At 38.8% G+C, this 27,814-nt stretch overlaps 3 protein-coding genes across 4 annotated transcripts; 1 reads left to right on the forward strand and 2 right to left on the reverse strand.

Moving 5' to 3' along the window:
• Nucleotides 1–648: 648 nt before the first annotated feature.
• On the reverse strand, nt 649–5,091 carry prpf38a (pre-mRNA processing factor 38A). The gene is made up of 10 exons (XM_072683032.1): nt 4,898–5,091; nt 3,471–3,630; nt 2,569–2,690; nt 2,383–2,468; nt 2,160–2,270; nt 1,950–2,056; nt 1,571–1,597; nt 1,344–1,447; nt 1,138–1,186; nt 649–1,006 (listed from the first exon to the last, which is right to left on the reverse strand). Exons 1-10 carry the CDS (start codon nt 5,025–5,027, stop codon nt 961–963), a joined length of 942 nt encoding a protein of 313 aa, XP_072539133.1. The 5' UTR covers nt 5,028–5,091; the 3' UTR covers nt 649–960.
• A 2,520-nt stretch (nt 5,092–7,611) lies between these two features.
• orc1 (origin recognition complex, subunit 1) lies at nt 7,612–14,587 on the forward strand. The gene is made up of 18 exons (XM_072683033.1): nt 7,612–7,768; nt 7,877–7,983; nt 8,101–8,228; nt 8,349–8,521; nt 8,754–9,132; nt 9,257–9,503; nt 10,299–10,355; nt 10,512–10,613; nt 10,698–10,941; nt 11,153–11,259; nt 11,874–11,975; nt 12,060–12,231; nt 12,341–12,448; nt 12,727–12,876; nt 13,039–13,158; nt 13,272–13,438; nt 13,549–13,636; nt 13,958–14,587. Exons 2-18 carry the CDS (start codon nt 7,886–7,888, stop codon nt 14,150–14,152), a joined length of 2,637 nt encoding a protein of 878 aa, XP_072539134.1. The 5' UTR covers nt 7,612–7,768; nt 7,877–7,885; the 3' UTR covers nt 14,153–14,587.
• Nucleotides 14,588–15,586: 999 nt separating this feature from the next.
• Nucleotides 15,587–27,743, reverse strand: mpl (MPL proto-oncogene, thrombopoietin receptor). 2 transcript variants are annotated; one of them, XM_072683035.1, is made up of 13 exons: nt 27,617–27,743; nt 25,825–25,945; nt 23,604–23,773; nt 22,796–22,950; nt 22,542–22,695; nt 21,169–21,280; nt 20,916–21,070; nt 18,910–19,052; nt 18,459–18,618; nt 17,333–17,414; nt 17,154–17,241; nt 16,638–16,892; nt 15,587–16,523 (listed from the first exon to the last, which is right to left on the reverse strand). In XM_072683035.1, the coding sequence occupies exons 1-13, from the start codon at nt 27,696–27,698 to the stop codon at nt 16,446–16,448; spliced, it is 1,755 nt and encodes a 584-aa protein (XP_072539136.1). In that variant the 5' UTR covers nt 27,699–27,743; the 3' UTR covers nt 15,587–16,445. The 2 variants fall into 2 exon arrangements, with proteins under 2 accessions (XP_072539136.1, XP_072539135.1); XM_072683034.1 differs by having other exon boundaries at nt 15,587–16,892.
• Nucleotides 27,744–27,814: the final 71 nt, after the last annotated feature.

Raw genomic sequence — 27,814 nt, forward strand, 5'->3', positions numbered from 1 at the left:
TGTGAAGAACCTGTGTGTAGGATGTGCCGGTTGGTGTGGCAGCTGTTTTAGAATGTGTGCTGACTGGTGTGGCAGCAGTTTGAGGATGTACCATAAGCTTTAATCAGTGCTAGATGGTACAGAGGCTGTATCTAGAGCCAAAAGTAAGAGTCAATTAGTCAGTTTTCTTTTATAAGCATATAAATCTGTCCTTTGTCAATCAGTCATAATTAGTCAAAACATGCTAATGATTTTTAATGATTCATTAATGAACTAAGAACTTCATGCCTCTGTTTAAAAACTTGTCCTGGCCCCATAGACATTGTACTGTGTGTAATGTGGCTTGTTACTAAGGTGTTCAAATTTTACACAGGAATTGAGAGATAATCCTATGATGTCAAATATAGGCATAATGCAGTTGTTGAGATGTAAAATGTTAATAATGTAAAACTGAATAATGATTCTAGTGAAGGAGCCCTAGGTGTCTCAATCAGGCAAATGCCTCACAACCTGACATATTTGAAATTAGGCAGCCCTAAGCTTGCCCTTTCAAGCACTGTGAAACTTAATTCACTGAATTTACTTTTAAAAAAAACAAACAAACAAAAAAAAAACACAACACTTAACATTTGCAGTATCTGTATACTATGAAGGAATGGACATGAACAATTACTGTGACAACAGTTTATTAAAGTAAAACATTTTCATAATTGACACAGATGTGTGGATAAACATATTATTACAAAAATCGGTAGGACTGCCAAAACATACTTTAATAATAAACTGTCTGGACTTGATGGAGTGAGAAATATGACCATCAAAATGACTGTATAAAAGGATAAGACAGTATCAAAAACGTGTGGAACTTGTATGGGCAAAACATATGGGCGATCCGGTGAGAAGATTGACATCATGAACAATTTTTTTTTTTTACACATAATCAATACAAGCTTTACATAAAATCTACCCCCAAAAAAGAAATCACTCATTTCCTCTTCGACTCCTCTTGTGACTCTTCTTCGACCGGCTGTTAGGAGACAAATAACATACAGGCTTCAAACATATAGACTTTACGAATAAACACAATCTCTGTCCCAATGAATATGCCTTTAAGTAGTGTGTCGAGCATATAATTATCCTTTAATAGCATTCCATTACCTTTCTGGGGACTTTGAGTGGCTGCGATGTCTGTGGCTTCTGTGGTGACCTGGAATAGCACGATGCAGACATAAACGCATTAATATAGTTATCAAATAATAACGGCAACATTCATTTTTAAACTCAGATAAACCTTTTAATTTACTGAACAGGCTCAGCTCTTTACAGCTTGTTACAAGACACTAATTAGAGCTGAAATGTTGTACCTGGAGATTTGGAGCGGTGCCTCCTGTCTCTGGACCGGCTGCGGTGTCGGCGGGGACTCTTACTGCGATGGCGATCCCGTTCTCGCTCACGTCTGGGTGATGGGCTGCAGGAGCAGACGAAGAGAGCTCAGACCATAATGTTTTGTGGCTTGATATAGCATAGATCAGATGAGAAACATGCATGCAAAAATAAAAGTGAGAAGGATGAAGTAGCACGAGGTGTGTACCTTCGTCTCTTAGGGGACCTGCTTCGTCTGTATCAAGGTAAAAAGAAAAGTTAAATAATCATTAAGGCATTTACTGCGTTATAGCACTATAATTTTCATACAGACTTCATACAAATTAGTGGAAGCCATAGAACAAACATCTCAAAAGCAGTCAGTAAATACATCAGCTTGAAATATCTGTCAAATTTAATATCTGCTTGATGCCAATATTTTTCAGCAATTATCTTCAGATGCCAATATGATTCCAATATAAACACCTTGCACCCATCTTTATTTATTATTTTTTTTACCTTAAGTTGCTGATAAATTAAGGAGGGATTAATTTTGGTGCTATTTTGTTAGAGCACTGGCACATGTAAAACTTTCATTAAACACTAACCTTCTGGGTGATCGGCTTCGTCTGTAGCGAGGAGAGGGAGACCTGCGAGGCCGGTCAATATCTCTGTAACTCCGTCTGTGTGGCTCCGGTGTCTGTACTCGCTCCGGCTACAGATGCAAAAATTGTGAAGTTACAAAAGTTAACAAAATGTTTTAGAAGAAGATTATTAGTAATCACTGTTATAATATTATTAATAATAACAAATTATACCTTCTCCTCCTCTTCATCTTCTTCGTCACTGGACTCCACCTCATCCAGGTCTTCCTCGAGGGCACTGATACGCGGATCTAACAGCTCAGCTTCCTCCAGAACTTGCCTCTTCTGTAAAGATCATACTCAGTCTCAGAACCACAGAGCTTATATTTTCAAACTCAAATGAAAACAATCAATCCCATGCCGCAGTATTCAAAGTAATACATTCACATTAACAAACCTGAAGCCTTGGGAGAATGACATCACACACTCGCTCAGCATGAAGCAGCTCATCTATGAACTCGTCCACATGCATTATCTCAAACTCTGAGAAGACAAAGTAGTTTGAGAGATTAATTTGTTTAGTAAATATTACTATGTAGGGTTACCGATTCATGAACCAGTTGTATTCGGTGTGCTTCTTTACCTCCATTTCTGTTCTGGGTTTTTATTTTTCTGTAGTCGTTGTACAACGGTTCCAAATACTTGTAACAGTCCACTGATGTGCCTGTCAGCCGCATATATGTTGCTCCAAGCAAACGAACATATCTGGAGACAAAACACAAAAATGTAAACATGAATAATGAGGTGCAATCAACAAATGCTCACGTAAATGCTCTGAATACTTAAATGAAATAGTGTAGTATACACCCAGACTGTGACCTCCTCCCCTCCCCCTTATGGCGGTTGCTCCATTTTTTTTTATATATACATAAATATACATAATACTGCAAACCAACTATTTACTCTGCATCTGAGCTCCATCAATCCACACAGAAACGTTCTGCCTCCACTTTTAAACAATGTATTGGAAATTTTGTTTACTACTTGCAGAATATGTGTGAGAAACCTATAAACTTGACAAAAGACCATTTTGAATGCATTATATCTGTGACTGAAGATTTATGCACTCATTAGCAAAGCGCATCTGATATTACTTCATGATTCTTCCGACCTTTTCAATAATGTTTTTACAAACAGGTTAGATGTGCATAATCGACACTTCTTTAAACGCGTCAACCAATATTTTTGTCACATTTTTGTACTTAAATAGAACCCACCTCCTGTTTCCACTCCAACCCAAACCGAACATACCCAATTGAGCCAATTAAAGACTTCTAAAGTCAGTAATTAATTCAAAAAAAAAAAAAAAAACAGGAGCAGAGTGGGAGACCACTGGTGTAGTTATTATAATTACTTATGAAATGTACATGAATATGCATTACATGGAAGGATCAGTAAGCCCAACTGACACCAGGGACATTTTTACACATTAGATCAAACACAGACAGATCACAGGAAAATAAAGTATATATGTTAGATGCATACTTGAAATCTTCGTTTTTGATGAACTCTACAATGATGTCCTTCTCAGGCTGAATCTGAAGCATCTTCAGTGTTAAACATAAGAAAGGTGTAGGTTTGATGTTTCCGCCATACACTCCGCCAACGAACTTGAGTTCCATTGCTTTGTCCACAACAAGTTCAGCTTTAAGTTAACCATCAGAAAAAGAAAGATCAGAGTTTAGAGTCAAAACTAATGGAAGTACAATACACACCAAATAATGAACTAATGCTATTGGAAGACTAGCTTGCATTTACACAGTTCTGCAACTGCAATGGGATGCCGTTCGAGCAGGTCACCTGAAAATATTGTTCCTGCATTGTACCTAGGGAATACAACCAGACACATACACTATATAAAGGTAAAGGTGCACATATTTGCCACTACACTATGTACAGCAAAATGTGTCCTCCGCATTTCACCCATCAGTGGTAGTGAACACACACACACACACACACACACACACACACACACACACACACACACACACACGAACTAGGGGCAGTGAGCACACACATCCAGAGCGGTGGGCAGCCAACTCCAGCACTGGGGTGCAGAGAGAGTAAAGGGCTTTGCTCAAGGGCCCAACAGTGGCAACTTGCTGAGCCCAGGTATCGAGCCCACAACCCAAAGGGACTGTATTAAAAAATAAAATAATAATAAAGTTGTTGGAGCAACTGTCTCTATTGTTCAGGAAAGACTTTCTATGAGATTGTGGAGCACTGCTGTGAAGATCTGATTACATTCAGCAACAAGAGTGTTCGTGAGGTCAGGATGTTGTATGATCACTACCCCACCTCACCCAAAGGCATTGGAGTGGGATGCTGGGGGGCTTTATATTTATATTTAGCAACTCAAAGTAGCTGAATGCATTTATTAGAAAGGGTGTCCACAAACCTTTGGACATGTGGTTTAATACAACTCCTGAGTTAGCACTAGCTAGCTAGTTTAGAGAGATCTGTAATGAAGGCTCTGAAATGAAATTCTTCTAGGTTAAGTTTAAGAATACCCAACATTTAATCAGTCAGTAAACAAATAGATCCGTATCCAACAACAATATAATATATTAACGTAATAACAAAAGCTATCGCACTACATCCAAAACCAAAAAGCAGGCAACGTAAACCTGCAACTGAAATACAAGTCTAGCCGCTAACAGCTAGCTAGCACTAGCTAGCTAATGTAGCTTTATGTTAACAGCAAGACAATTTGCTTGCTTCAGTGCAAACACATGTGGCTACTGAAAACGTTTTAGTTTTAGTTAGCTTATGTTAACTAGATAACAGAGTGGCTAACAAATAAAACTGCGAAGTTGGAACCAGTTTACTTAGCTAAGAAGCAATGCTAGCTAAATAGCATAATAGCTACCAACCCGGCTAATGTGGTTAGCCAGCGCACTGCACCCTCTCACCTGTGAGGCCGAAGCACTCCTCTTTCCAGTATTTAGACTCGTAGATTCGAGTTCGTATAATTTTCTCCACGAGATATTGGGGATTTGTTCCGTGTATACTGTTCGCATCTTTAACTGTCCTGTTCGCCATTTCTACCAGTACAGAGATGAATGAAACGCGCTCACGGCGGAAGACAAGCCACTGCGCTTCCTCTTCAGCTCTATGGCGGACTGAAGGTGAATTACTGACACCTAGAGTGCTGGGTGGGCCGGGGGGGGTTGGTACATTGTTTGTGAGTAAATTCTTTCAGTTATCTGTTTGGAGGCAGTGAAGAAAGTAAAATCCAAAGGAGAAGACCTGGCTTTGTGAGGTGGACCGGTCACCTCGGTCTCTGATCCGCAGAATATGACCTGGACAATGTTTCACAAAGCAGGATATTTTCATTGACCTGGATCGTTTAGCAAAGTCCTTTTGCTTTTCTCCCTATTAAAAAGGACTTAAGTAAATGTACAAATACTAATATGGGTTAAATATTGGTTTCCTCTTACTACTTAAGTAAAAGTATAAAAGTAGCATGACACTGGGCATAAATCATAGTTTATGCTAGAACATTAACATTAACATAAGTGAATTTTCTTACATAAGCTAAATATCAGCTAGAGCAAAGTGACAAATAGCAATGAAATAAAATGAACTGAAATTAGATTCAACTTAATTTGGAAGGTGGGTCCTAAAGTTTGGATGAATGTTCAGTGTCACTCCCTGCGAAAGGGGGAAAAAATCGAATCACTTTTCAAAAACTTTAAATAAGTTTTCTAAATTATTTCTTAATGTGATTTTAATCTGATGTATCATTAGTGTTACATGACTGCCCGCCTTAAGAGTCCTTGGGCAAGACTCCTAACACTACACTGGCCTCTGTAATATGAGTACCCTTGTAAGTCGCTCTGGATAAGAGCGTCAGCTAAATGCCATAAATGTAAATGTAAATGTAAATGTAAATGTAAATGTAAATGTCCTCTCTTTTCTACTCTGCTTGTTTGCTCCCGCCTATATCTCTGTATTTATAGGTGAAGAGAGCTGTCAATCACCAGCAATCATGTTGTTGGCCAATCAAGCACAGAGAGGTTTTGAAAAGGGGCGGGGTCTCTCTTTCAAATACGGCGCAGAGAGGCGTTCATCCTTTCGTCGGTCGTTGTTGCGCTTTTGTGCTCTGTCAGGGTTACTGATGATGTGTTGGTCTGTTTGCGGTCGTCTTTTGCCAGTTTAGTAGTGTTGTTAGGTCTGTCTGCATAGTGGTTTTATTTGTGGCTTCCTCTCAGTCGGTCTTTTCTCTTCCTGGTGTCTCTAGACTCGATGGGTTAGAAGCCTGTTTCCAACCCCTGCTGTAGTTCGGCTAGTTTTACTGTGTTGGTGGTTTGGGTAAACCTTAAAATACAGTTCAGGGTAGTTTTCTTTTTTTTAAGTTTCTCATATTAAAGATTGGTTTAGATTTATTCATTTGTTGTGTTTTTATTTTTTCTTGAATAAATTGTATTGCTATTTGCAAATGCTATTTCTTGCCTCTTCACTCTGAGGATAACAGAATGGGTAATAGAATAACTGCAAAGAATGTCATAGGTACACTTTTGCGAGGCAAAATACCAGAAAACTAAGCTACTTTTAATTCTAAAAAGAAAATGTTTAAATTAAGATACAAGGCTTTTGCATTGCGGTGATGTATAACTGCCTACCAGCCACAGACACCTTTGTGGTACAAACAAACAGAAGGGACATTTAAGGAAAAGAATCTAACCGAAAGTTCAACAAATGTTATTTCGGGGATTTTTTTGGTTTGTGTTTTATCATCTCCACTTAACTGCCCTAGATCCGTATTTTAGTGGGAATGTGTGTTCAAGATGATCAGACCTGTGATTCTTTGGAAAATTGATTAAAATCTTTTAAACAATGATTTAAATTTAAGTTATTTGACTCTTAAAACAATGATTTGCATCTATTAAAGGTGATTGAATATTTTGAAAGCTACTTAAATCTTTTGTAAGTAATTCACAGGTACAGGTTCTGATCCGGCCCTTACTGTTTAACTGAGTTCAGCCGCTTTTAAAGATCCCACTCTCCCCAAACCCCGACCACACTGACTGAGTCAATGACTGCAGCAGGACCAATCAGAATGTAGTTTTCAGATGGGGCGGGGCAACACAGTCAAGCTCAGCTACAGAACCAACCAGAATCTTCGTTTTGGAGAGGGGTGGGACTTCTCCCAAACAGTTCTAATTCAGTGAGAGAAATCCCTCATGACAGTTTTTTTTTTAGGCCTTTTTGTTTTAGTGATGTGCTTGCTTTGATATGCCATCTTTTGGTGCTTTCAATGTTTTTTTTTTGTCTGGGGCAGAATGAATTTACAACATACATTTAAAAAAATATATATAAACTTTGTACATTTGGGGGAGGGGGGTCTGAAATCAACACAGGGCCACAATTATACGTACAGGGTATATAAATATAGACGCACCCAAATATATTATTACTTAAATTGTGCAAAAAATAAAAAATGCATTTTTATCTTGCCAGGGAGTAAAGTAAAGGTAAAGGTAAAGGTAAGGCATTCCTTGCAGAAAAACACGCACCAACGACGTCATCGGTCAATGGGCGTGGACTAGTCGCATTGGTCCAATGATATGTCGGTATGCAAATAGTCTTTTTCTTTCGCGGGAAAAAGTTGTGTCGTGTCTTCAGGCAGCAGGGGTTCGTGTAGACTAAAGGAGCAGCACCCTGTTGTCTTTTTTTTAACCATTATATCGCGTTTCCATCAAGCAGGGATAACAGCACATGCAACATACAAGTCCCTTTGATTCCTGAAGCTTAATCTAGTTCCAGAGGATCCACGAAAAGTAAGTAAGTGTAATATGGGGTCACAGTGTCGTGGTCCATGCACATGCTAAGCTAATTAGCTTTACAGCTAGCTAGTGCGCTTTAAACCGGCTGTATTTTTTTGGAAGGTCAGCAAAATGAGTCGCTATTACACCATGCTGCGTATACGAAGGACTTACAAACTGGAAGGCAACCCGGTTACTGAAGACAGGAAATTAAAGAGAGCGTATTATAAGTAAGTCTGTCGGTGTGTGTGTGTGTGTGTGTGTGTGTGTGTGTGCTAAATAAGGTAGAAAGGGTCATTAATAAGAGAAATGGTCATTAACTTGTTTGACTCGTTTAAACTCCTCAGGTCTTTGTCTATTGCTGTCGATGGGAGACCGGGCAAAGCTGTGGTGTCTGTAGGCCAGTACATACTTATTGAAGGAGATGATGAGGACAACCCCTTTGTCGCACAGCTTCTGAAGCTTTTCTGTGATGGTAGGAAACTCTACACACTTAAAAAAAAAAAAAATTAATTGTCATTTCTATCTTAACTCTGACCACTAAGGTTTATTCAAGGTGTCCAAGTGTTGTTTATTGACCCTTGAATGTTCCTAGACACTGGAAAGAAGAAAAAGGCTGTGGTGCAATGGTTTGTACGTATGTGTGAAGTACCTCACAACAAAAGAAAGCTTCTGGGCAGAGACCCCCACCCTCAAGAAGTCTTTTACTACCAAGACAGCTCCTGTGACAACGAGGTGGATGCTGAGACGATTATGGGAGCAGTTCAGGTGTGTGTGTGTGTGTAAAATCTAATGTGACTGCCCTGTTTTTCCTGTAGTACATGTTGCAGCGTTGAGGCACTTGGGGATTTTGATGAAGGGGTTAGTCTGCCATACTAGTAAAAATGCACACCTTCCTCATCTGAGGCTGCTCCTAAGCGCCTGCATCTTTAGGAGATGTCCTATAGGTGACTTGGTGTATCTGTTTTTTAATAGTTTGTTTTCCCCTATTTGCATCCAGGTTAAACAGATTCCTGCCGAGGCTCCATTTCCAGATGGGGAGGGCAAGGACACCCTTTTTGTTAAGCTTTTGTGGGACACCAAGGCATTTCAGGTTTTGGATTCTGAGCTGTTTCAGCCTCCTCAGAGCCCCAAATCTCCCCCACCTGCCCAGCGTGCATCCAGACTTCGTTCTCTTCCAACTCCGGACCCCACCGTAATAAAGAGGGCTATGACTGGTGTCAGCGCCCGCGGCAGCATGAGCACAGGCAAGATGAACTCGACTGAGGCAGAGTCGGCCCATTCTGCTTCTAAGCTTTCTGCAGCCAAATTACTGAACGCAAAGAGGAGAAGCAGAGTTTCTTCAAATCCAAACATTCGCAAGAAGTTGGACCTTTGCAGTGAGTGCTGTTAGACTCCTTGGCTTATTTTTAAGGGTTTTGAGACGAATGCAAGCATATGAACAGGTGCCGTAGATAATGTAGCATAGTACAAATCAGACATTGTCTTGTTGTGCCTTCCCAGGTCCAAGTAAAAAGCTTACTAGAGATGATGTTCTTGGTAAGTTATTGGATGAAGACCAGGAAGTGGAGGAAGACCTGGCCACTAAACTGGGCAGTTCACCACCTCCTCGTATCTCCATAACGATCAGGCTCACCCCACTCTCAATCCCTCTTAAATCTTGCACACAAGAGGGACATCTTTCCATTCAGCGTCTGGACAGCCAAGAAAAAGCAGATGCAAGTGACCTAGACAACACCGCTTCCAGCAGGTTAGATTACAAGTACTGTGTATAGGAAAAGCCATTGTGCATATAATGATATCTAATGATGTGTGTGAGGGGTGGGGTACATGCAGAACTTTAAAATGTAGAAATGGGACTTAATCTGCCTTTGTTTGTGTCACAAATTAATGAATATGTAATTTGTTTGCACATAATCTGTATATATTAGTGGAGTACCCTAACATCATCTGAACATTATGCTCTTCCAGAAATCAGTCATTGCCGGTAGACTTTTTTGGCAGTAGTTTAAATTTGGCAATGACCCATTCAGTTGAAGATAAGTTAACAGTCGATTTAACACCAAGCTAGTTGGGGATTGTAGCTGTAGAAGTACAAAAATGCCTTTTATTGATTGTACAACGTAAGTGAAATCTTAAGCATCCTACTGCCCTCTCAGGGACTTTGTTGGGGTCCAGCCCCTAGAGGATGATGTGTTTGAGATAGGGTCAACAATTGGCAGTAAAGGCAGGACTCCTCGTAGGAGAGACTCCACTCCCAGGAGGGCCAGCCTTAGGGGACAGAAGTAAGATTTTACCTTAACTTGACGGTGATTTGAGCACGGGGATTGTGTTGGACCCTTACACAATTGGTGATGGAGTTTATGGTGCATTTAGCTGATTTCCAATGTCCACTTTCACTCGAACTGGTGACTTGTTTTAGTGTTCTGTTTGTTACTTCTTGCGTCAAGGGGAATAACACCAATCGTCATAAGAAGGACTTTTTTTTTTATTAATTAGAAGAATCTGCAAACTTGGTCAATCATTTTCCTCCTGTCTTGTCTAGAACTCCATCCAGGAGAAGAGAGTCTACAACAGTCAGAGAGCCAGCTCTTGCTGTACTGTAAGTATCTACTTCTATAGTGATTTTGGGTTTTCTAATCTAACAAATGCACTTTTAAATGCATCTCTGAAGACCTCCTTTTGCTGTTTTGTCTGGTCCTGTATCCTATGCTGTATCTGATTGCACTCAATGCTTAATTTGCTGTTCTGTCCTCAGGGCTGAGGAAGAGCATGAAGATTCTCCTCCACAGACTGCTGCTACTCCACGCTCTAAAAGGAAGTCAGCCCAGCGTGTGTCTTCACGCATCAAAAAGCAGCTGTATGTTTTCAGTTTGGTTGTTGTGGCTTAAATCCTTACTTTAAATGTAATGTACAAAGAGAGCATTGTTCAATTATGTTGTAGGAATATGCTGAGTAGCCATGATGACCTGCAGTCTGATGGTGAAGATGCTGATGACGATGGCTGCTTCGTGCCTACTAAGATAGACCTAGACAGCAGTAGCGACGAGGAAGAGGAGGTGAAAATGGACAGTGAGGACGAACTTGTTGTGAAGAGGAGCAGGCGGACAGCGGGCCCAAAAACTCCTCGTTCTACTGAAAAGCGCAGAGCGTCTGCTAGAACACCGCGCAAAACTCCCAGCAAGAAGGTACACAGTACAGTGGTTACTGGCTTAACCCTGTTGCATACTGTTCTACCCGGGGGGGGCCTTTTCTTTATAACCGAAGGCCTGCCCGTTTTATGAACCCCCCCCCCTTCTTTTCTTCATTCAAAAAAATTATCCTGATGCGTGAAATGTCCTGTCTTTTGAAGATTAAGTGATTAGTCTGTTGGTGTATTTTTCTGGTATTAAATTACAGGCTGCGCCATCTACACCTCGGACACCTCGTCATGCCACCCCTAGCATTCCCACCAGAAGCCTGCCGGCCAGGAAGCCTGGGAATGTGCTAGAAGAGGCAAGGTTAAGGTGAGCGAGGGTCAAAAGCAAAATAAAATTCTTCAGATGTTTTTGCTTTTGTGTCCTTGGTGGTATATTTAATAATTTATTTTAAATGGCAGAATTGTTTCTCATATGTGGATAAACTCTCCAAACTTCCGTGTGTGTGTGTGTGTGTGTGTGTGTGTGTGTGTGTGTGTGACCACCACATATGGGTAAAATGCACATTTTGCTGTACACAGTACAGTGACAAATATGTGCATCTTTCCCTTTCATTACAGGATCCAGTTTTTTAATGGGTCCCTTCTAACAAACATAGAATTGATCTCCTCCTAGATCTCTAAGATCCTGAGTTTATGCCAGGTGCTCTGAAGCTGCGGAACGGTGTACCACTTAATGCCTCTGTTGCTGTTTTTACTTCCAAACTTAAGATACCCTTTTTACACTAGAGTTTCAGCACTCTTTTCTTTCTGGATTCCTCTGTACATGTTTTGCTGTTTTATATATTCAGATTTATTTACTTTTATTGTTTAACAGCACTTTATAGTAAAACTCTATTCTACTCCAGTCAGTTTTAGTAAGTTTGAGGCAGGTAATAAGCAGTACATTTTACTGCCCTTTTTTGTCTTGTCTTTATCTAACAGGTTGCATGTGTCCTCAGTTCCTGAATCTCTACCATGTCGAGAACAGGAGTTCCAGGACATTTACAATTTTGTGGAGAGTAAGATCATGGATGGCACAGGAGGGTGAGTCAAGCTCTAATCTTTAATGACGTGTGGGTGTGGCACATGTGCCATTTGACTGATGTGCAGTACTTTTGTTTTCCTCAGGTGCATGTATATCTCTGGTGTTCCTGGCACAGGGAAGACTGCCACAGTGCATGAAGTAATCAGATCTCTCCAGCAGGCAGCGGAGCAGGATGAGATCCCTCAGTTTCACTTCCTAGAAATCAATGGCATGAAGATGACTGACCCACACCAGGCTTATGTTCAGATACTGCAGGTGTGCAACACTGTGCCTCTCTTGTCCTTTGCGTTTGTGCATTTGTATCTCTTTAGTTACATCATGCCTCTGCTGTAATTCAACTTGACTTTGATGCTGTGCTGTGTAGAAACTGACTAATCAGAAGGCGACAGCAGATCATGCCGCAGCCCTACTAGAGAAGCGGTTCAGTATGCCCGCACCAAAAAAAGAGACCACAGTGCTGTTGGTGGATGAGGTGACTTTCTTTGGTTACTTTTGTGTGTGTTTTTGTTTCTCTAAGAGATGTTCCTGCCTAGATGGTTGACATCTATGTTGAATATTTGTCAACTAGTAATGATATGCAACTGATTTTATTTATTTATTTATTTATTTATTTATTTAATCAATTTAGACGTTTTGTATAGTTTGACTGTCACATTTTGGTCGTATCTGTTCCCCTTCATGTCCATGAGTGTGGCCTAAAATGCACTTTCTTTTTTTATTATTATTATTATTAAATGACCGCTTACCTAGCTGGACCTCTTGTGGACCAGGAAACAGAATGTCATGTATAACTTGTTTGACTGGCCAACAAGACGCCATGCCCGTCTGGTGGTGCTGACCATTGCAAACACTATGGACTTGCCTGAGAGAATCATGATGAACCGTGTGGCCAGTCGCCTGGTAGGTGTCCCAAGAATTGGGTTGCTGGACTGAAATTTGTGTTTTATTTATTTGCTTGTTTTTATTTATTTACTTTTATTTTATATTTAAAAATATATAAATTGGTTATCCATGTAGTGTGATGTGGTTGTTAATGAAGTCTCTATTTGTGTGCATCTTCAGGGGCTGACGCGTATGTCCTTTCAGCCATACACTTTTAAGCAGCTGCAGCAGATTATTACATCTCGGCTGAACAGGGTAAAGGCTTTTGAGGAAGATGCTCTTCAGCTGGTATCGAGAAAGGTAAAAGTGATCACCCACACAACGTCTAGAAAGCTGGTTTCAAGAAGAAAACGTTCATATTTTCAGGTAACATTTTATTGACTTGCTTTTGGGTTATTCTGGTTGCTTCGCAGGTGGCAGCTCTGTCGGGTGATGCACGCCGCTGTTTAGATATATGTAGGCGGGCCACAGAAATCTGTGAGCACTCCAGTCAACAGAGCAGCACCGGCTTGGTCGGCATGAGTCATGTGATGGAAGCTTTAGATGAGATGTTTTCTTCCGCCTATATTGCAGCTATCAGGTATGAACATAGTCTTGTGTGTGTGCAGGTGTAGATCATCTTTTGATTAGGTTTTACCTGGATATTATTGCTTATTCTACTGAATACTTCATTCTGGACTTTTGTTACAGGTGTACCTCTTTGCAGGAGCAGCTCTTCTTGAGAGCAGTGATAGCAGAGTTTCGCAGGTTAGGTCTAGAAGAAGCTACTTTCCAACAGGTAATCTTATTTTATTTTTTTCTTTTCAGCTGACTGTTTAAAAAGAATTGCATGATGGTGGTGATGATGCTTATGATTAAAAAAAAAAAAGTGTAGCTGTAGTCATATTTATATGTTTACCTTCTCTTTAATGGCCAAGGTGTACTGAAGAGTGCCATTTGCTGTTGAGAGTCTGCTGAGTGAAGACTGTGTAGACTATTCTTCTACTTTTAACACTGTTTAGGACTTCCAGTTAAAATTACTGTATTTCCCAAATGCATGGGTCAAAGCTCATTAAGATGTTTAATGCTTTACAGTGACCAGTGTCTGTCTCTTTCTTAGGTGTTTGTGCAGCACCAGGCTCTGTGTCGTATGGAGGGTCTGCAACCAGTAAGTGTGTCGGAGGGTCTGGCTGTATGTCAGAGACTGGGAGCCTGTCGTCTACTCCTTTTAGAGCCCAGCCGACTAGACTTGCTGCTCCGTGTTCGCCTAAACGTCAGCCAGGATGATGTGCTGTATGCCCTGAAGGCTGACTGATACCCTACCTAACTCTGAGGGGAAACACAAGCACCTCAGTAGAGCATTATTAGGGCATCCACTTGTTTTGTATTTCAGAAGATTTCTAAAAAAAAAAAAGATGCCCTGGCTGAAATTGACTGCTTCTGTCTGGTAAAATGTACCAGAGCCACCTGCTTAGCCTTTTGTGACTGGGGAGAACAGGAGTAGTTTTCTTTTAATGCAAATGTACCATGAGCAATTACAGGAAATCACACTGAAATGCGTCGGTGAACATCAGCACTGATGAGCACTTGGACTATTCAGAATGGCAATATTGTACCTAAAATCAAGTTATTTTAAATCCCAATTAGTGTTGGGTGCCTTGATGGACATTTTATTATTGGAGAGTGAATCTCCCCCTTTTCTGTGTTCAGCACATAATATATTTGTCTTTTTAAGGTCTGTCTGAATGTGTGTGTGCTCATCTTTTAGTGGGCCAAATATTTTATTTGTTGATTTCAGTTTTAATGCTCTTGAACTCTTGAATAAAGTTATTGAAAATCACTTTGTTAAATATTTGATTGACTTTGTTATTCAGACTTTTGTAGCCAGCAATTAAACAATTAATTTTTTTTATTTAAATGCTGTACATGATCACCACAATGATGCTGCCTACAATGCATTACATCTCTTAAACTCTTACCCATGCACTTTAACAGTGAAATCAAGTCAAGTCCAGCAAAAAACCAGTTAAGGGTATGACTGGTTTTATTAATTCAGAATGAATATAGTGAAGTAAAGTGCAAAGTAGATTTTGAGATTTCATTGTTCATTCCCAAAAATGATCAGCTCATAGTTTATTATAATCCCATAGAAAATCCAGATCACCTAATACTGTGGTGGATCTTTAAGCAACTTTACTTCTTGTGAACTTTAAAAGTTTCAAACTTCTTTTTGCTATTTATGGCCTGTAAAATAACCTTGTGTTATTTTCAAAATGAACCGGTTTGATTGGAACAGTGTTGCTATATCAAAACTGCAGGATGAGACATTCTTCTAAGAACTGTGTCCTAATGAACTTCCCCTGCTTCCAGCCTGGATTCACCTTGATCCACACCAGAAAAGTGTTGCACATACGTGAAGAAGAGGAACTGCTGGACGATCTACCTGAACTGCCTGAAAATGAATACACTTAGTATAATGCCACTTATTCATTTCTCTGGTGAATTTTGACCCAGAACTCCAAGGTGTACTAAAGTTAAAAAAGCACTCTTAAAATCAATGTTGTGTGTGTGTGTGTGTGTGTGTGTGTGTGTGTGTGTGTTGCCCTGCGTGAACAAAGTCACGTAAGCTTATGATCAGAATGAATATTGTTTGTTCTAGGAGAAAACGTATATATCTGTTTAATTTGACCAGAACACTATAGGAGGATTAAAAACAGTCTTCAGTAAATGCATTACACAGGGTTGTAAATATTACTCAAAATGTTTTACTTGTTACAATACATTTTTCATTTTAATGTACAGAACAAAGCTTAACTGAGAAATATTACATGATGTTCAAAACACTGATTACAAAATATTGCTTAATATAGAGAAAATACATTTATCCACTTTACTACAGAAGAAGGTGTTCTCTACAGCACTGTGGTGATCTCATATCCACTTTATATATTTAAAGCTACTTAGGTTGATTGCACTCAGTAGAAATGTAATGCTTTGCAAATACATTCAGCTTATACTCTCATATCCACTGAACAGTGATGTGATTCAGTGTTTTACTCTAAAGAAAATGAACCTGCTTTCATTTGTATTTTACTTACCTTTAAATAATAAGTAGTAACAACATAATAAGTAGTAATAACAGAGTAGGACACAGCAGTTACTGTTCTGTTAATACACTTATAGACATTTAATCAACTGGCCAGAATACTTTAGTTAAAACATTTGAATATAGTGCATCAGTAATGACAATTCTGTAAATTGAAAGATGTGTGTCTATTGTATCTTATCTGTTGTGAAATCATTTTTTTGTTTCAATTCTGAGGTTGCATACTCATTTGGTTTTGTTGAAACTGTACTTTGTGGCCAGGCTTTGGGTGTACTTCTGCAAGCAGTATGACTTACACTTTAAAGAGGGTGAATGCCCAAACATTTTTCACAACTCAGGCTTCAAGATCAAGAAACTAGTTGTGCATATTTACATTCTGCTGAGAGATGCATGGGAACCTGGTTTTGACTGCCCTTCATTCTAGTCTCATGCTCTAGTCCCAAACTGTTGGGCAGGAAGTGTGTATGCTTGACCCAAAAGGTTGTGCCCATACTTTGAATCCTCACTCTGCCTGAGCTGCTGATGTGTCTTCTAGATTGGTGTAGTGACACACTGGAATCGGAGCTTCACCATCTCCAGCCTGCACATAGGAGTGGTTGAGGATATTGGTGGTCTGTGTTGGGAGGGCAATGTAACAGGCTGAGGAGCAACAGCAACAGAGTTTGTCTCCCATCTGACCAGAAGAAGAATTCACCTTGTAGACGTAGTCATTCCCAGTCAGGCATGGGAGGGCCTCGCCAGTGTTTAAGGTCACATACTCCCGGTTCTCCTCCAGACCTTCCATGGCATCTTCTCCATTATTGTCCTCAGACAAGAGGCCAAGTTGAGGGAAATGAATGCAGTTAGAGGGCTTCCTTGCAATGTCCCTGCCAGCGTCTCCTTCAGACATTAATTCTACCACTGAGGCAGGGATGTCTTCATCACACAGCTTGGTGCTGAAGCTGGGCTCCTAGGTTAGCGGTACAGTCTCATTCAGGTCTAACAGTATTCAGACACAATGCATGCAATGCGACAGTGTTGCTGCCATCTCAAAATCTCATATCCATGAAATGTCCAGATTAGGATAGCTGTTATTTTTAAATGGAATTACAAAGTTTGGAAATGACAATAGTGATATGAACCATTACTTATCTTGCTGACTTTCCTGACTGAATAACCCATTTATTTTCACTTAAACTAGCTATAAAAATAGCCCCAATATATACTTTACCCAGTGTTGACTGTTGATGTCTTTCAGGAAGCTCTCCAGCACCTCATTAAGATTCGGGACTGGTGGCCACAGAAACTGCTTTACTTTACTAATGGACAACATTCATGACATTAGGATACAAAAATTGGCTTTCAGCCTTAATGAATTAGTGCAATATCACATATGTCCAATAGGCTTACCTGACATATCTGGAGAGGAGGAAGAACAAAATGACAGAAATGATGAGCAAGCTGAAAGGGACACATGCAATAAACAGCAATCCTGTGTGGGGAGTAGAAAAGCTGGTGAACATTTTCCACTGTTAATACAGTCTACTGCTTTCATTATAAGTTTTATAACGCAAAAGGTTAAATGTAGCAACGGCTGCCAAACAGCAAAATTAAAGTCAAATATCATAATTCAAATTTTGTGGAAAAACTAAATTATAGACATTTGTATTAAATGTTGTGAAGAGACACACAATTATCTTACAGATTATTCATGAATTATGATCAAACCTCATCAGTAAAGTGACAACACTAAGTTCTGAAGCCAAATAAACAATCTGCTTAACACTGACAGAACAATTCTGTGGTAGCACAAGAGTGAACACTAGAGCACTCAGCAACACTGAAAATAATAACTTTCCACTTTGTATTTCCACTGTGCCACCACGGCTGTGAGGGGTGACCATATAAACACTGATCATAAGCAACACAGAAAACGGCGGGAAAACAAACAAAGGAAAACCAGGAGTGATGTTAACTCAAACTAAAGACAACAACTCAAATGCTTTTCTCTTCTTGCTTCAGCTTTTCGCTGTTGCCAACTTAAACGTTTCTCTTCTGTTCACAACTGTTCACTTTTCTGTTCGCAACTGTTCACTTTTCTCTTTTCTGTTCACAACATAAACCCACTGTTACCATTCGCCCCTCTACAAAGGTGCGATGGGGAAGTGTGTTTGGCTGGGTGTATTTATACCGTGCCACACAGGTGGGTCTGGTCAGCGTTGATTACCGCTGGGAATTCTGAGGCTTGGAGTTCTTTGCTCCAACCCCACCAGCTTTCCTACTTTGCTGGCCGGGCCCACTGCTGGCGGCTGGCGGTACATGCTGCCTGCTCACAATATTAGTATGGACATGAATCTTACATTTAGATTAGATACAGTTAGATAATGTTGCAATTTTACATAAATTCAAATGTAATTTAAGAAAGCAAAAAAAAAACTCTTTTTATCATGTCTGTAAATGTACAGACAACTTAAAAAATGTTAAGTTATTATTATGTTTTGATAAACGTAGGATTTTTTTTTACTGTGTTCAGTACCTGTGTTTGAAGGCAGTTGTACAACCAGACATTTGGACCAAGCACTCCAGTGACCACTGTACAATGATCCATTAGGCATGGCTTTAACTTGAATGGAATACTGGCTGCCCACTTGCACATCAAGACAAGTGTTAGTCTTTGGACTTGGCACTGTAAAAAGCTGACACAACAAAGACACTTTGTTTGTCACCACAGACATTAATATAGACAAGTAATGAGGCAAGAAATATGAGTTTCTCATATTTCTTATTCCTGTTTCCTTCTATGTCATTATACTTTATTCTTCTTTGTAGTCTTAATGCCCTTACAGTAAAATCATACATTTCATTTCCGTCTTTCTAAAATTCTTCTCCGAAACATAGATACACACTGTTGGACAATACAACTTAACTTTAAAGTAGACGTATTGATCATTTAAGTCATTGGTCTTTCGGTCTTTCTTATTTCTCACCTTCCACTCACTCTCGCCTTGAAGCTGGTAGCGAATCTGATAGATTAGGTGCTGGGATATGAGTGGAAGAGGGGAGTTCCAGCTCAGACAATGCCTTTCTCCATCACTCTGCTCCTTCAGCCCGTCTGGAGCTTTGGTCTTAACTAATAACAGAAAGAAAAAACCCAACTGAAGCCAAGTAAGAACCTAATGATAAAGTTCTCATGAGACACAAAAACATACACTACTTATATTTCAGATTTGGACCGTGCTGTATAGGCTATCGTGACTATCTTCTGGATTTAAGTAATAAGGTAGTGCTTATGATACTGTATTTTAGTATATGTCAAGTTTACAGGAGGTAGAGAAAACTTTCTTGACTATCAATGGAAGTCAGTGTAAAAATACATTCCATCCCAAATCATTTTGGAGCATTTTCATTGATCTATTAAAATTGTGATACAACATTGGTTGGTGTGGTGCAACAGATAACACCACTATCTGCCAGTGAGCTATTATACCATGTGAGAGACAAGGGTTCGGTTCCTGGTCTGGGTAACTGTGCTGTGCTACACCAATAAGAGTCTTTGGGCAAGACTCTGAACACTACATTAGCCCACTTCTGTAATACCTGTAACCTTGTCTGGATAATAAGTTGCTCTGGATAAGAGTGTCAGCTTAATGCCCTAAATGTAATGGACAATTGACAGATTCACATTATATAATCAAAAAGTGATTACTACAGATACAGATACAAGGTTTTGGCATGACAGCGACAATATCTTTTGAAAACACGTAAGCCTTCTTATGACTGTTCCATGATAATCATGTCTAAACAATGCTGCACAGTGAAAAATGAAAACGGTAACTTCCAAGCTCATAACTTCTTCAGAATAGTCATAGATGTGTTGGTGGCCCCCTCACTAGTGTTCTTTTGCATGGTCACCCTGTGAGGATGGCCTGCTCTAGGCAGATCTACACATGCACCATATCCTTCCATTTCTTAATGATGGATTTAACTGAACTCCAGGGGATGTTCACTGACTTGGAATTTTTGGTCTATCCCTGACTAGCACTCCTCAAAAACCTTTTCTCTAAGACTTCTTTTCTTTTGTCTTCATTGTGAATGCTGATTAACTAGTGACTGGACCTTCCAGACAGGTGTCCTTATACCACAATCATTTAAGAGGCCTCTTCACTGCACTCAGGTGATCATCATTTCACTAATTGTGAGAATACTAGCAGTAATTGCCTGGACCTCTGTTGAATTAGGTCGTTGGTGAATTAGGTTAGGTCAGTTGGTGAATATTTATGCAGTTACTTCTTTTACATTATATAATTTTACTTTACTTTGTAAAATTGTACATTTTTCTCGAAAAGCCAAATTATATTGAACATGATTCAACATGTAAAAAGCTATAAAAGAGAAAAATATTGAAGCTGATGAATACTTTTTTTTATAAATACTGCATAAATAAGTCTCTCCATTTTTCTCGAAAAGCCAAATTATATTGAGCATGATTCAACATGTAAAAAGCTATAAAAGAGAAAAATATTGAAGCTGATGAATACTTTTTTTTATAAATACTGCATAAATAAGTCTCTCCAAACCTAGTTTGCTTTTTGTGATATAATGTTGGATTATGAGGTATGTTTTCTATAATAATAAATAAGCAAGGTTCATCTTTTTTCCCTCTCCAAACATGTCTTGATTTTACCTTCAACATACTACTACACTTCCAAAATGCCCCTGGTTTATCTATTTATTCCTTAGTATACTGATAGATGTTGAGTTATGGGATTAGATTGCAGATACGTTTTTGTGCAATGACCATTCCAATTTATTTTTGTGTGAGCAGTGCTGCACAGTAGAATAGTGCACAGCCACTCCTGTGTCAGCAAAACCTTTCTGTAGGTCCTCTGCTGTTTTAAGAAGGTTTGATTGGATAATTAAATATGAAGAATGGATCTAGCAAGCACATTACATTCACTTAAACATGCTCTACTACTACTGCCTTTACACTTACTGCTATTGTTCATCCTGAACATGTCAGAGTAAAAGGTTTGGTTGAAAGACTGTAGCTCAGCTGTAAGGTAAACCTCAAAAATGGTGGATTCTTCTCCATAGAGAACACACTGAATGCCAGAAGCAGCAGACCTGTCACAAATCTCCCAAGTACCTCTGAAACACAAAAGCAAAATATTTAAATCTTGTTTTTCTTTACTACGAATATCAAAGAATAAACACATTTTGCAGAGAATGAAAAGATCCAGTGCTACCTAGGTGGTTGTCTGTAATGTAGGCTGTAAATCCCATAACCGTATCTTTCCTCATTCCATTTACACTGGATTTGATGAAGATCAGGAGTGTGACACTGTAATTCAACATCATCTGCAAAACAAACAAAAGTTTCGAAACTATGTATTTCTACATTTTGACCAGTCTGAGGTTGCGCCTTGAGTTTGTGTAACATGAAATATACAGTGTGGACTGTATTTTTATACTGCTACATGTTGCACACACCATTACCAAATACTAACCATGAAGGAAAAAGAAAAGTAGTATTATTTAATACTGAAAATTACAGTTAAAATTGATACATTGACAATATTTATTTGATATCATCTGTAGAGTCATATTGTGTTTTGTTGAATTATGGTCATATGCAGTGAGAAATGTATCTTTTACTGGCTAGATATATTCTGCCTTTGCTTTACTTGTGCCACACCCAGTACGCAAATACAGTGGGGAAAAAAGTATTTAGTCAGTCACCAATTGTGCAAGTTCTCCCACTTAAAAAATGAGAGAGGCCTGTAATTGACATCTTAGGTAAACCTCAACTATGAGAGACAAAATGAGAAAAAAAAATCGGAAAACCACATTGTCTGATTTTTAAAGAATTTATTTGCAAGTTAGTTGTGTGCAGGTGTCTTTTATACTGTCAACGAGTTCAAACAGGTGCCATTAATACAGGTAATGAGTGGAGGACAGAGAAGCCTCTTAAAGAAGTAGTTACAGGTCTGTGACAGCCAGAAATCTTGTTTGTTTGTAGGTGACCAAATACTTATTTTCCACAATTATTTGCAAATAAATTCTTTAAAAATCAGACAATGTGATTTTCAGATTTTTGTTCTTATTTTGTCTCTCATAGTTGAGGTCTACCAATGATGTCAATTACAGGCCTCTCTCATCTTTTTAAGTGGGAGAACTTGGTGAACAATTGGTGACTGACTAAATAATTTTTTCTCCACTGTAGATGGTGCCAGCAGCCAATGTAAAAAGTGTGAGGTTTACTAATCAAGATTGCACTTCCCAAAACATAAGGCATTTAACTTCATCACCAAAACCAGAAATGCACTCTTAAGTGGCCTATGCAATTAGTTGTGAGCGTGGCCATGCCTGAACCAGTGCAGAAGTTTGAACAGAAACAAATGGTTTTTTGTTTACAAAAACAAAACAAAAATGATCACAAACAGCTCCTACATATAGATTAAAAAAACACTTTACGTGCCTGTATTTAGATGCAACATGTCACTGATGTGTGTAACTCCAGCATATTTTCTTCATGTGAAACCAACAGCCACTCAAAGCCCTTTGTGAGTGCAGTCTATTGTCCCTTGGTGCTTTCTATTGTCTCATTTTGCTTTCTCACCTGCAGGCTGAGGCACCATGGCTGTAACCGAGGGTGACCAGTTACTCCAGTGGCCTCTGAAACCAAAGCTATTGGGCCTGATCCTCATCTGCACTGTGCACATCTCTCCTGGGGCCAGGGAGATCAGCCTGTGTTCACATTTGGGGCTCTTTGCCTACAGGGAGTAATAACAATAGCACAGTTGATACATGTAAAAGGCTAGGGAACAAAATAGAAGTAGTGCTACTTTGAAATAGAGTGGGTTTGTAACGCACCAGTGCAACTGTGCCTGATAAGGTCTCAGAAGAGTGACGTATCTCATACTCATACAAATCATTTGAAATCACTGTTGTTATTTGCCACCTGACCAGGAGCTGTCCAACCTTTCCAGTATGGTGAAGAGATGTATGCGATGGTGGATCCAATAGAACTGCAAAGAAGGGATGTAAACATGGACATAAATGCACACCAAATATTACATAATGAATTCATTTATTAATATTCTGCTTTACTACTCAGTAAGTACTTTTACTTAGCACCCTAAATAAGGTTTACATTACACTCTTAAAACTAAGGTGACACAAAGGTTTCTCTGAATGATACCGTAAAGAACCCTGTTTGTAATAGAGAGGTTTGAAGAACATTGACATTGCAAAATAACCTATTGATCCAGTGATGGTTCTTAAGACCTTCAAAAGGTTCTTCACACTCATTCAACTATATTACAAATATTATTCTTTATGAAACCAAAAGTGGTTCTTCAATGGCATCACTCAAAGAACCATTTGGAACATCTTTATTTTCAGAGTGCATATCGTCGTCCAATGAAAAACATGTATCTCCAAATTGGTGACTTTACAAGAGAAAGCAAAACTGTTCTTAACTTTGAACAGAGGTTAATGTAACATACTCCAAGACATTTAGAGCATTTCTAGTGGTCTATTCATCCAGAAATATTTACACAGTATGCAAAGCAGCTACAGGGTTCAAACCATGGAGAAAACAAAAAAATGGACACAAATGGAGATCCGTGTTTTTCATTGAACAGCAGCGATATACAGAAAATCACATTTGTAGACTTACGCTTTTCCTCTACAAAGATTTGGCTAGAAAAAGTTGTGTTGGTGTGTGTGTCCACCAATCTCAGGTCTGTTGATGAAAACATATACACATCTTTGGCTGGGAAGATGCAAATATGGAGGACTCTTCCCTCTTCACTCCTCTGCTCACTCACATTACATCTGCTCTCTCCCCTGCAACCAAGAAACACAATTTCCCACCCAAAATATGACAGATTCTGCTGTTATTTTGCATCAGTGCTACACTGTTAAAAACATAAGATCCTTGAGGAACTTTTGGAGGTTCTTCAATTTGAAAGTGTGGAGAAACCTCTTGAGGCGCTTTAAAGAACCTTCAAGAAAAGTTTTTTTTGAAGGTTACTTAAAGCGATGCTCCTCCACAGTTTCAAAATGGATAACCTGCAGAAGGATCTTACACGTTTCACAGTGTAGAAGTCTCCTTGCAAGTTGTTTGTAACAAAGATAAAGGGAACATTATCTTCTGTAAGTATACATTAAAAAAGGAAGACAATGCAAAGCTGTCACAACAAATGTGATGTACCTAGAATGAGTACAATAGACAGCCCATATGTTGGACAGGCAATGCAAATTTTAATATGCAAATAATAATCATAATAAAATAAGCCATCGTCATTGTTTATACCAGTCTCTCATGCTGGTTATCTTACATTGTGGAAATGTTACCTAACCATGTCTGTAGGAGCTTTTGCACCACTTTACATTCTGTTTGAGCATGTAGTGGTCACATATCAACTTCTTAAAACCACACCTACATTTGTGTCTCAAATGTGTGTTCTTAGGAAACTGGACTGTTAAAATGATGCATGTTTACACACACAGTTTAGCTACCAGTAAAGTACTATTTTTACTATACCAGTAAAGTAATTATTTGATACTGTATGGTATAGAGCTTGAAACCATTGTTTTATAGCTACTGAGTGCAGAAAGAAAAAAGGCAGTTCTAAACAAGACATACACTATATGGACAAAAGTATTGGGACACCCACTCATTCATTGTTCTTTCTAAATCAAGGATATTAAAACAAGTTTATCCTGCTTTTGTTGAAGTAACTGTCTCTAATGTCCAGCAATGGCTTTCTACTAGATTTTGGAGCACCCACCTCATTGTCAACTCCCCCACCCATCCCAAAAGGATTGGATGGAGCTCCACTATTCCAAAGAACACAGTTTCACTGCTCCACAGCTGAATGCTGGGGAGGGGGCCTTGTACCCCCTAGCCCACACCTGGCATCAGGTGTGGTGCAAACAGATTCCTGTGTATCTTCTCTAGAGAGTCCAATTCTTTTGGCAGTACTTCTCTACAAGCACTAGAGAAGCAGTGTGTGTATTTGCACATCTCTATCAGCAAAGGGTGTAACATCAAGTAGCTGAATGCAATCATTTAAATGAGAGTCTACAAACATTTGGACATATCATGTATAATTGAAATGTATTAATTATATTAATTGCTGAAAATGTTGGCATTACTCTGCATAACTGTAACAGCACTCTGTACACTGAGCACCACCTCTTATATACTGACCACCAAATTCAAATGAATCTACATCATGATTATTCTGTCACTGTCGCTGTTACGTCTGACTCTATTTGACATATTTGTACAAGATACAAACAGCAAAAATGGGATAAATGTCTTTTAGCAAGTAACACTTTGACCAGACAGTTCAGCATGACCTCTAACCTGGACTCAAATGGGTGGTCAAAGTGGAAAGTCTTGTGTATGTGAACTGCACTTAACACATTTAAGTGAACTCTTAAACTTTTACCAGTGAGTGTGATCAAACGTCCAACCACATTTCTGACAGAAACTAGCGTCTGGTCAAGTCACAACTAGCTAAGGACAGTTAACCTAATATTACATATGCTGTATGTAAATGTTTGACCCTGTGTGTAAAAGTTTGACCCTGTGTTGATTTCAGAAAACCCCCATAAACTTGCATCTATTGAAAAACCAAGAATTGTGTATGTCGTTCACTCATTCCACCTCGGAAAAAGAACAGTTTAAAGAAATCCTTTGCAATCCAAAGAAATCCAAAAGCCCAGTATTTGCATGACATTCATGCATATGATGAATATCTATATAAACCTCCGGCAACAACATTTATTTATACAGTCATACATACTCCAATGACTGTCTGTTTGCTAACAGAAGATAGTTCTGTTAATAATATTTCAACATTCAGTTCAGTTCATATGATACTCACTCTTCTGTTTTGTAGAAGAATTCATAAGACTTTCCCTCAGGTGCCTCCCAGAAGCAGGTAAGATCCACTAGATATTTGGTGAAACACTTTGGGTTCACTTCATCAGCCAGCAGGGCCATGACTGAAAAAGGAAAGAGCCTACAATTATAATATATTGTATAATGTATTCTGCGAATACTTCATAGTTAATGTGGCAGCAGAAATGTCTCACAAATATCAAATCATTTTGTAAAACATTTTTATAATCATAAATCATAATCATAAATAATTACTATCATTTAAATAAATAAATAGTTTTCTGTAAAATGATGTAAATTATGTAAAGGCCAATATATAGCAGAGCAGACTTACAGTCAGGTCCATAAGTATTTGGACGGTGACTCAATTTTTGTGAATTTGCCTCTGTAATCAAACTTAGTGGAATTGAAAAAAAGCAATCTAGATGTTACTGAAGTGTAGACTTGATTTAATTCAATTAGTTTAACAACAATATTGCATGAACTGAATAACAGTGCTTTTTACATAGTTCCTTCATTTTCACAGACTCAAAGCTAATTGGACAGTTGACTGATAAGTAGATGCATGGGCAGATGTGGCCTATTCCCTTATTATTTAATGACAGAGGCTTTTAATGGGAGCACTCAATATCCAATCCAAAGAGGCGTCAAAGCAAGTGAAACAGGTCATCGTTAGGCTGAAAAAAAAAACCCCAAAACAAACAGATTAGAGAAAATATAGAAGTCAACTAAAGTAGATGTTCACTTAATTGTTTTCATGGTTTTAAAAAAAAAAAACTACCTTCTCCACATCACATCCAATCAAATCAAGAAAACTTGATTTGACGATCATCACTTGAACTTGAGTATGGAAAAGAAAATGAAGAGTTTGGGATCTGAAGCATGCCACATCATCTGTTAAACATGATAAAGGCACTATGGTACTACATTATGGTATTGGCCAATGGAACTGAGTCACTGGTGTTTATTAAGGTTGCGTCTGCTGATATAAGTAGCAGGTTGACTGAAGTGGGAGAATATATACTTTCTTCTCAGTTTCAGTTGAATGCTGTAAAACACTGACCCAGAATTGACTACAAAAGCAACCCAAAAGCTTCTTAAGCAAAAAATGGAATGGCTGAGTAAGACACCCGACCTTGACCCAATTACGCATGCTTTTCACTTGATAAAAACAAATTTGAAGACACAAAGATTGAAGAGCAATTGTTGATGTCCCTGGGTTTCAGACTACTGGCAGTTTTTGACTTCATTCAAGTATTAAATATAATCCTTGTGTTCATAAATAATTTTGTTTTTTTTTGAGTCTGTGAAAATGAGCTGTTCCTGAACTCAAATTCCTGAACTGTTAAAGCAAGGTTTTTATTTAACCTTTGGAATGAAAGCTGAAGGTCTACACTTCAATCACATCTTGAGCGCTGCATTTCAAATCCACTGAGGTAGTGTAGAAAAGCAAAACTATAAAAATTGTGCCACTGTCCAAATAATTATGGATCGGTATTCACTAAAACATACAATTAACTGTTAAAAGTGTGGGCACCTTTTGCGTACAGCTCAGCATTTATTTTTAATTTTTATGTTTAACAGAAATTCTATTTCACAAAACCTTTTGAGTGTCAGTTTTACTTATTAACCTTCGTTGTACGATTTTAAAATAATCCATGTTAAATGGATCGTGCTGAAATATATTTCACATAAAACAACTGCCATTGCTATGAGGACAATATTGCTCCATATTTCTCAAACGAACATACTTAGCAGATCCATTTTTTGCTTACCTTGTTCTGACAGGTGAGGGTCACAACTGATTCGGACTATCAAAATGGAGAGCAATGTCGAGCAGGTGAGCTTTAGATCCATCCTGTGAACAGGTACTGCCTTAACCCATGACTCTTCAGAACTGCACAAATGTCTTGTGGGTGTTTGTGTTACAAAACTAATGAGTTATTTCACTTTGGGTGTATGGGGGTATGGTG

The sequence above is a fragment of the Salminus brasiliensis genome, chromosome 7 (genome assembly GCF_030463535.1).
Source record: "Salminus brasiliensis chromosome 7, fSalBra1.hap2, whole genome shotgun sequence".
Taxonomy (NCBI): domain Eukaryota; kingdom Metazoa; phylum Chordata; class Actinopteri; order Characiformes; family Bryconidae; genus Salminus; species Salminus brasiliensis.